At 34.9% G+C, this 9,417-nt stretch overlaps 2 protein-coding genes across 2 annotated transcripts; both read right to left on the reverse strand.

Moving 5' to 3' along the window:
* Nucleotides 1-2,348: 2,348 nt before the first annotated feature.
* LOC132619368 (F-box protein At3g07870-like) lies at nt 2,349-3,745 on the reverse strand. Its single transcript, XM_060334298.1, has 2 exons — nt 3,460-3,745; nt 2,349-3,340 (listed from the first exon to the last, which is right to left on the reverse strand). The coding sequence occupies exons 1-2, from the start codon at nt 3,743-3,745 to the stop codon at nt 2,349-2,351; spliced, it is 1,278 nt and encodes a 425-aa protein (XP_060190281.1).
* A 1,141-nt stretch (nt 3,746-4,886) lies between these two features.
* LOC132617163 (uncharacterized) lies at nt 4,887-8,928 on the reverse strand. The gene is made up of 4 exons (XM_060332111.1): nt 8,670-8,928; nt 6,821-7,042; nt 5,669-5,781; nt 4,887-5,369 (listed from the first exon to the last, which is right to left on the reverse strand). The coding sequence occupies exons 1-4, from the start codon at nt 8,853-8,855 to the stop codon at nt 5,000-5,002; spliced, it is 891 nt and encodes a 296-aa protein (XP_060188094.1). The 5' UTR covers nt 8,856-8,928; the 3' UTR covers nt 4,887-4,999.
* Between the last annotated feature and the right edge of the window lie 489 nt (nt 8,929-9,417).

Genomic DNA, 9,417 nt, shown 5'->3' on the forward strand with positions numbered 1-9,417 from the left:
TTGGTTTGACTTGGTTTGGGGTTGAAAAAAAAAAACCCGACCATAATTGGTTTGGTTTGGTTTTAAGTAAAAAAAGGCAAACCGAACCAACCCGACATTGCATGTATTCAATTTTTAAAATGTTTTATACATAAAAATATTTATTTGTAATGTAATTTATAAATATTTCTTAAATTTTTTCATAATTTTTTATCTATTATCATATTATTCAAGCTTGAACTTAGAATTTTGAATGTCAATAAGTTTTATATCCTATGGATGTTAGTAACTCAAATAAAGTCCAAACCAAAACCAACTCAACACTAATGCTAACAAAAGAAATTCAATTTACCACTAGGAATAACAATAATGTTGGATATCTATTATTTAGTTTTGGATAATTGATTTAGAGAGTGAAAATATATAACTTAAGTTTTTTTTTCGGTGTCAGGTAATTAATACTTATTAGCTGTACTTATTTTAGCATGACTTAATATTTTTAGATTATGGTTATTTTCTTTATGGCTTGTTAATTAACAATATTTATTTTAACTGATTTTATTAGTTTTTGTTGAATATTTTAATACAATGCCATCACTCTTCTCACATTTTGTGTTATTTTCTTAAGAAACACCTTAATTATATAGTTGTATCTTACTAGGACTAAAGAAATATTTTAAGTAAAAGTTATATGTTTTGTATCAAGACTATTTCGAAAAAAAAACCCGAAAACCCCGAGGTTAAAAAACCCGAATTTTATTGATTTGGTTTGATTTGGTGTATAAATATAAAAACCCAACGCAATTGTTTTGATTTGGTGTTTAAAAAATCCGAACCAACTCGGTCCATGTACACCCCCACCTTCCATTATAAACATCTCTATTAAATGCATTAGATTTTACAATCTAATATCACGAATCATGTTATAGTATTTTGTAGATATTCTCATCATCAGTTTTAGCATGATTAACACACGAAGTTATCAAGAAAGGAGTAAGGGATCTAAACACAGATTTCTGACCACGTACTCTTCGACGGCTCCAGTCAGCTCACACGGACTGTTAGTTGACGGACAAAACAATACATCCATCCTGTAGGAAAATGAAATTTAAAATCTTACATAAGAAAAATATGATGAAATGCATCTGCATACTACTGCCAGACAAACATATTGCATATATGGATAACGCCATAACTATAAGGGTGAAACAACAGTGTTGAAATTATAAAGCAGAATCTCAGTTAGCTTGTATACATGGAATGGATGAAGAGAGAACACAACTCCTCAATCCAGTAGCCAAAATACTGGATCAATGTGACGGGCCTACAAACTGAAGCATCCAGTGATCAATTTTTCCTACAAATATTTAGACACACGTGTGACTCTTCGTACTTCTTGTTGATTCAACAGAAATAATGATGAAATGATCATTATTTTTCTTCAAGGATGTCTAGACCTTAATTTTAAAGGATGTCTAGACCTTAATTTTTCTTTGAGTCTTCAAGAACAAGCAAATCAGGATGATTTCTGTATCTGTTTCGATTCGAGATTGGAGAATGACCTTTTCACAAGGGGATTTAGCTTAATCCTTGTTATATAGAAGCTAACGTGCAGTAATGGTGCAATGAATTGAAGCTCTCTCATCTTTAACAGGAGAAGCCCTTAATCAATGTTTCCTCTCCGGCTCATAGCTCATGTACATGCAAAGAGTGTTGCACCATCAAATCAAGTATTACTTGAACACAATCAAATGGAGTTAAGCTATGATCATGAAAACAAGTAGCCACATAAAAAAAGTAAAGGAAGTGAGGAAATCAATGAAATTGAAATTTGCATCAGAAGCAGTAAACATAAATAGGACATACCCAAAATATTACTTGTTCATTGGAAGATTACTAGGTTGTTAAGAAAATGGCTTGTGTGACAACGAGCCAGTTGCTCAAGAAACAATCATCAGACGAAAAAAGAACGACCTAATCAATTAGGACATAAGAGAAACTTCACCTACAATTTATGCAACCCCATGATCTATACCTGAATGTTCCTCTCACATCAATATGCACTTTTTCAAAGTAACTGTGCTCGACTAACAGGTCAATATTCTATGCCTTCGATTGATTCATACAAGTAGACACATGAAAAATGGAACGAATAAAAGAAATGCAGTTCTGGAGACTATGCAATGCAAGTAATTTGGCAATGTGAAAATGATCAAGATACTTCTATAGGGCCTAATGTAGCAGCGGAATTGTTGTCATACCAGATAGCATCCAGAAAACAGTAGGAAGTCATCAGGCTTTAAAGTAAATTATACAAGAAACATAGATGCAAAACATAATAACTTGGCAGAAATTGCACAAAGGAAATACTAAACTATCTGTATCTCTGGATAAACATTTGAGATCTCAAAGTTGTTCCCCACAACAGTCTTGAGTGAGTAAAAGCTGGGAATGTATGCAGTAACTGAAGTGCCACCACCGTAAACATTGACCTTCCTAAAAAACTTCTCTTTTGGGTTGTAAGAAATGAACTCTCCTGTGCGAGAGCCATTTTGCAACAAGATTTCTCCATCTTTCCAAATTATGATTGGTATACATATCTGATGAAGGATATCAGGACGAATACTGCTCATCGAAATTCGATCTTTAACCCAAGATTCAGAAATTCCATACTCCTTCATCCACCATATATCAAGATGCTTGCTCTTGCGACTATCAGACAGACACAATTTATCCCCCAACTTCGCTAGTCCCAAGCACCAAGACGGAGTTTCTAAACCAGGCGGAGCTGGCAAAGGCTTCACCTTTTCTGTCCCAATATCGAAGGAGTAAATGTTGGCCATAGCATGAGGATCGTCATCATTAATCCAATGAAGAGCACCATTAACAGTGACATCGCCAAACGTTCTCCGTAGAGTAACAAATGATCCCATTCGAGGAAATGGACCTTCGCCCAGAATTCTCCATTTCTCATCAACTCCAAGAGTGTAAACCTCTAGTTCAGTTACTTCAGGACGACCGCGATACTTTTTAAGTACCGATCTCAATACTATATACTTGCCAGAGGCTTGACTAGAACAGAATCCATAAACAGCACTACGATTTCTTTTCTCCCATTTGGGCAGACTAAGCTTGACATACTCACCCAAAAGAGGATTGCAAATGTAGACAAATTGGTTTTCATGCCAAGAGTCGCCGACCAATATACTAATGAATCCATAGCATGATCCAATTAGTGTCGAATTAAATCTAGAATAATGTTCACCCCAAAAATTAACCCCTTCCACCCTTAGGTCAGGGAGGTGAAATTCAGTGCTCAACTCAATGGGTCTGTTTCTGGGGCAAGAAACATAATCATAATCTGCTTTGAGCTCAAGAAGTGGATATACAGAGTTACCCGAAAACAATATGCAGGGGAAAGGGGATCTTGTGTGATACAAGTTAACAAATAAAGGGTCAGAGATTACATTATGTACAAACTTGTACAAACCATCTTAACGCGAAAAATGGACTTGATTGGCAATCTTGAAAGAATCTCCACCATAATCACCCTTGGAAGGTCCATAATCTTGGTTCGAGAGACTTCATATTTTCTTCTTCGTTTGCAAACACTCTTGCCAAAGACATGAACTTTCTTTTGGTGTTTTCTTTTACGTTTAGGAAAATGGGAAGTTTGAGCTACTAATGTGTGATTCTTGAAATTTAGCAATGGGTTAGAGACAGTGATAGGAACATTGAAAAGCTTGGTGGTATTCTTGGCATCCATTTTTTCTCTGGTTTTCTTTCAGTGAATAAAGATAGCAAAACCAAGTTATGGGAGCTTTGGCCAGGGAATTTTTGGCGCGAAAAATGGCTTTGAGGCCTTAGGAATGGCGGGAATATGATGTAGGGTAATCCCTACAAATTAAAATGGGTATTGATAGAAATTTTTTAAAAGGACTAATATATAGTATTAAAAAATTTAAATTAGACACACTTGATAAAACATTTGGTGTGTAAAAAGTTTGTTGTGAACGAGAAATTTGAGTAGAAACTCCTAAGGTAAACTATGTATAAAGCTAAATTAAGAATTACTTTCTATGTTCCATTTTATGTGACATACTTTTTTCTTTTTATTCTATCACAAAAAGAATGTCACTTTTTTATATTTATAAATAATTTCACTTTATCAGATGATTTAAAGGCACACAAATATCTAAAACTTGTTTTGGACAACAAATTTCAAGAGTCTTCATTTCTTTCTTGAATTCAGTGTAAGTCAAATGATGTCACATAAATTGAAACGGAAGAAACAATATAAAGAGAGGAGAGGGGGATAAATTATTGAATAAGAACAGCAACACAAGAATTAAATTATTTAATATACAAATACGTTCCTAAAATGATTCATATATAACAATTTTTTCATTATTAATCTGTGTACAACTAGTATGTGACCAAAGGACCCCTTATATACATTATACATATACATTTTTGTTATTACGAGATAATATTGGCAGCCGCAAATAATGATGACATGGGTGCACTTGGCAATATGATCTAGTGATGACATTTCTATTTTGTTTACCGAATCAAATAAAATTTCACCCAACTCCATAACTAGAATGTATGAAATACGTACGAAAGGAGGAAGCAATCCAAGGTCACATACCTAGACGGAAACTAAGCTCCCACTCACGACCCATGTAACAAGATAAGCCAAGTAACAAGTAAGAAGTGTAGAACAATAAGTTCATAAGGATCACCGTTGTATTTGTATATATATTATTCCTAGTAATAATAGTATCCTTATTACCAAAAAACAAAAACACAACACATTAGGTTGACAAGGAGCATTCTTTATCTTTTGTCATAACTCAAATAAGCCAGGAATCAACTGGCTGAGTCATTGTATACAACCTTGTGACTTTTTTTTTTTTTTCCTCTTTTATTGATACCTGAGGAAAATAAAAGTGATATTACAAGAGGGAGCCTGTTTCAACAAGTTGCAGTTGTTCCACAAATTCCAAGTGCAATGAGTTCAGAGTCGAGGCGATCCTCCTGTTTTGGCGGCAGCATCACGGTAATTATATACACCGATGCCTCGCTTTTTACCAAGTCTACCAGCATCAACATACTGCACAAGGAGAGGGCATGGGGCATATTTATCGTCCCCTAAACCGACATGAAGAACTTTCATGATTGACAAACAAACATCCAGTCCAATAAAATCTGCAAGTTCCAGAGGACCCATAGGATGGTTGGTTCCAAGTTTCATTCCCGTATCAATATCTTCTTTTGTTGCAACTCCAGTATATAGCGTATGAAACGCTTCATTTATCATAGGCATTAGAATTCGGTTTACAATGAAGCCAGAATAATCCTGAGAGCAGATAACTGTCTTACCAAACCTGCAAACACTCGATAGTCAGCAATTAGTTGCATATTTCTTCCCCTTGCCAGAGGATAAGAGACTATGTTTCAATTCATCTCATACATTGGAAATAAGAGATACTGTCTAATTTTCGTCCATGTTGCTTATGAAGCATAAAAGAAAAAGTTTATGTAGAGATGGTTATTCCCGTAGGCATGTCATATGTGACTGTCAATCTGAAAGCGTAAAATTCAAGGCAGAAAATTTCTTAAAGGAATGCCGTGGAGATATGCATATCTTTCTAGATCCTAGTTGCAGGGTTTTCCTATCAGTCACCTCTCTGCCAGGCATTTAGTGGCACAATATGTGTCTTCTGATGTATCTGCACCCCGAATAATCTCAACCAGCTTCATAATGGGCGGAGGATTCATAAAGTGCATGCCAATCACCTGCCCATGAAAACACAAAAAAAGAGAAAAGCTACATGAACAGTGACAGAGCTCTAAGCATGCAGTTGATGGTTGGCGTAACTGGAGCTTACTTTAAAGAGGCACAGAGACGAATGATTACAGGTGCCTAATTAGTTGTCAGCTTGTTTAGAGGAGTTGATATTCCTTAAAAGTACCAGAATTTAGCAGATGAGTATAAATTTAAGAAAATTAACAAATATATACAAGACACGCACATAAACAGTACACACGTATGGCCTCCAATCATTACAATCACTTTAAGAGCCAAAAAAGCTATCAAATAGAATTGACCAGTGCATTCTACATAATATGCAACAAACGTACAGAGGGATAATTTCTGTTCTATCTGTGAATTGAACTCTTTAACTTCTTTATGAGCTAATGAATTCTCCTTCATACAATCACTCAAAAATAACGTTTCCTAGCAGTTATTTCGACCATCACTTTACTCGCATCTTTCTTCATCCTTATTCATATCTATGTGACATTCCAATCTTCGCCTTTTAGCAGCAATTGAGAAGTATTGGTAGTCCCATGCTTTCTGGTTAGCAGGAACATTAAGCCTTCAATTTTACCACCCACTTTATTCACCTAAAGAAAGATAATTCCCTCATCTGCCATTGTTATAATATTCTATATGTTATTCCTCAGATATAAAGGCAATCTCATCAAAAAGTAAATTGATGTGTGTTCACATGTGATGCCTACTAAAGATGGGACATACAAACTAGTGCAACCATAATACAACAAGAAGAAATCCTACCAGTAAGGGCAGGAGTGCCTAGATGTTGAGATTCCACAAGTCTAAAAGGAAAGAAAACAAGATACAGATAAATTCCACGCATCGTCTTTCTGAAGGATTAAAAAAACGAAGTGAGCAAGATACTTGTGCAATGTTCTTGGTATTTTCCTGAACTTCAACCCACATATTTGCATTTCGACAAAGTTGTCCTGTTTTCAATAAGTTCCATATGCCAGCATTCAGTATATAATTTATCGACAGCTGAATGAAGCAAACCTGGGAGGGTCGGCTTGTTGCAGATGCTAGACGAGTAATGGAAATGGAGCTTGTATTAGAAGCCAAGATAGCAGAGCCCTTTACAATCTTATCCAAGTTGGCAAATAAAGTTTTCTTCACTTGTTCAGATTCCACAATAGCCTCGACAACAAGATCAACTGAATGTAAATCTTCCAAGCGGGATGAACAACGAAGACGTTTTACAGCATCAACACTTGTTTCCTGTTTTATCAGGAGATTATCAAACACAAGACTCAGCACTGTTCGCACTTCTTAGAGATTACTCTCAAATAAACCCAAAAAAAAAAGCATGTTCATAGAGTAGGTAATACTTTAAGCTTCAAAAATCTTACTCACCTGTCCGATCTGATACACACTGTTACAACTTTGGGAATCAAATGAGTTTTTCTTTGACTAAAACTTGTAAACATTCCTGTTACCATGTTTACAATAAACATTTGTGATTATAGGAGTAGTATTTTGTAGTGTTATCAAAGGCGAAAAGCGTAAAATAGCTCTAAGGTCCATTGGGGTTTTCAACCGTGGGCTTTAATGAAGTAAGGCACAAATGGAGAAAAAATACAAGCATGTATGTCTAGTCCAAAGACTAATAATTATAAGCATGAAATAACCAATATATGGACAAAGGAATTGAAAATATTACAATAAAGTAAAATATCAATTGTCAAGTGTCACCTCTTCATGATTACACTGATTGGCAAGAAAAAGTATGTCTTAGAGCCTTGATGACGATGTCACGACACTGAAGCGCCCATTCAGCGAGGCAAAGCGCTCAACATGTTTTACGCCTTGCTTCAGGCCTTTGACAACACTACTAGTTTGTCTATTTTTTAAAATTCATAATTGTTGAGGGCTGAATTTCTGGATTCCCGCAAAAAGTTAGATGCTTAACTATATTCCCAAACTCCATTATTCTTTTATAATCAGAGGGAGTATTTAGCAGCTTAACATTGGGCAAGAACATTCCACAAGTAATTCTAGCTAAACCCTTATTACAAATATAAAATTCAAAGCTTGCAATTTGGCTTTCTTGCAAATTTAATAAACAATAAAGGAAGAAGAAAAAGTGAAAGCATTCAACTCAAACGGAAATTAAAAAAAGGGATCTTTACACAAATAGCCGAGGGATTTACTGTATACTTTCCTTAGCCGGGGTATACACAAATTATATACTGATCATACATTATTATACACATATTATACATAAATTATACATATACCGGGTATTTTTAGTTTAAGTATTACTTGGCTCCGTCCAATTTATACGAGGGTTGACCTATTTAGGGAGTCAAACAGTTCTTTATTCGAATTATTAATTATGCAGATTTATAATACTTTTATGTAGTTTTTAAATATGTAAATTCTATTATAAAATACTCCAGTAATCTGTGTTTGGAAATGTAGTCAAATATAGAACTGTTTGACTCATCAAATAGGTCAACCCAGAGAGGTGAATCCATGTGTAAAATACGGGTCACGTGAACACACAATCACCCGACTAAATTCGATATATTATGTATATAATCCTTAAAATATATCTAATATTAATTAAAGAAACCCATGATCAAACTAGACTGAGTGAAGCACCGATTAAGTGTTGGGTTTAAGGTTGTGGGATCGAACCTACTAAATGCATTTTTGCATCGTTTTTTTTTAAAAAAAAAAAAAATTGGGGTGAACTCATCCTCCTGAAATAGTGAATTCACCTCTGGGTCAACCCTCGTAGAAATTGGGATGGAGGGAGTATTAGGTGGGTGTCAATTTAGATTAGTTCTTCAAAATTCAGCAACTAAAATTTTTACTAAATATGAAGGAAGGAGAGTAATACCTGAGAGATTTGTCCTTTGGAAAGGAGGCGTTGAATATTATTGTTAATAGATTTTTGGGCTTTAATAAGAGCTTCAGAATCTGTATCGTAAAGCCAAACATCGATGCCGTTGACCGCACCGAGTTGAGCAATACCGGAACCCATTTGACCAGCACCAACAACTCCCATTCTTGAAATATTGGCCATGTCTGTAAATCAGATGATCACCACCAACAAAGTCACCTAAGTCTCGTGTTATTATTAAGTCAGATAAGAGTACACGACTACTAGTACAAGTAGAAAGTCCTTTTCTAGGAAGGAAAAAAAGACAAAAAGAAAAAAACTTATCCTGTCTTTGGGGCGCACACCAATTTTTTTTTTTTTTTTGGGTTAATAAGGTTTCTATGTCTATTTTTTAAAATATTTACACCACGTAGACATACTTTGAGTTTGTTACCCGATTTACTTCATATTTGCGTATAAAAACATCTTTTATACACTATTATACGTGGTTGATACATTATGTATAATTCTTTGGCCAAAGTCATAGATGGATCCCTGAACTTGTCCTAATTTTCCATTTAGACCCCTTAATTGTGTAACACCTCGTAACTTCGGACGAAGTTTGAATCATAAGATGATAATATAATGGAACCAATATGAGGGTTATAGGAAGTGTTTTGAAAACCAATTAAGTCATAATAAATGTCTTTGGGCAAAGAAAAGTTGGAAGCCACTCTACGGGGCATGTTTGCAAGTGAGTTTATGG

This window comes from Lycium barbarum, chromosome 11, assembly GCF_019175385.1.
Source record: "Lycium barbarum isolate Lr01 chromosome 11, ASM1917538v2, whole genome shotgun sequence".
NCBI classification, from domain to species: domain Eukaryota; kingdom Viridiplantae; phylum Streptophyta; class Magnoliopsida; order Solanales; family Solanaceae; genus Lycium; species Lycium barbarum.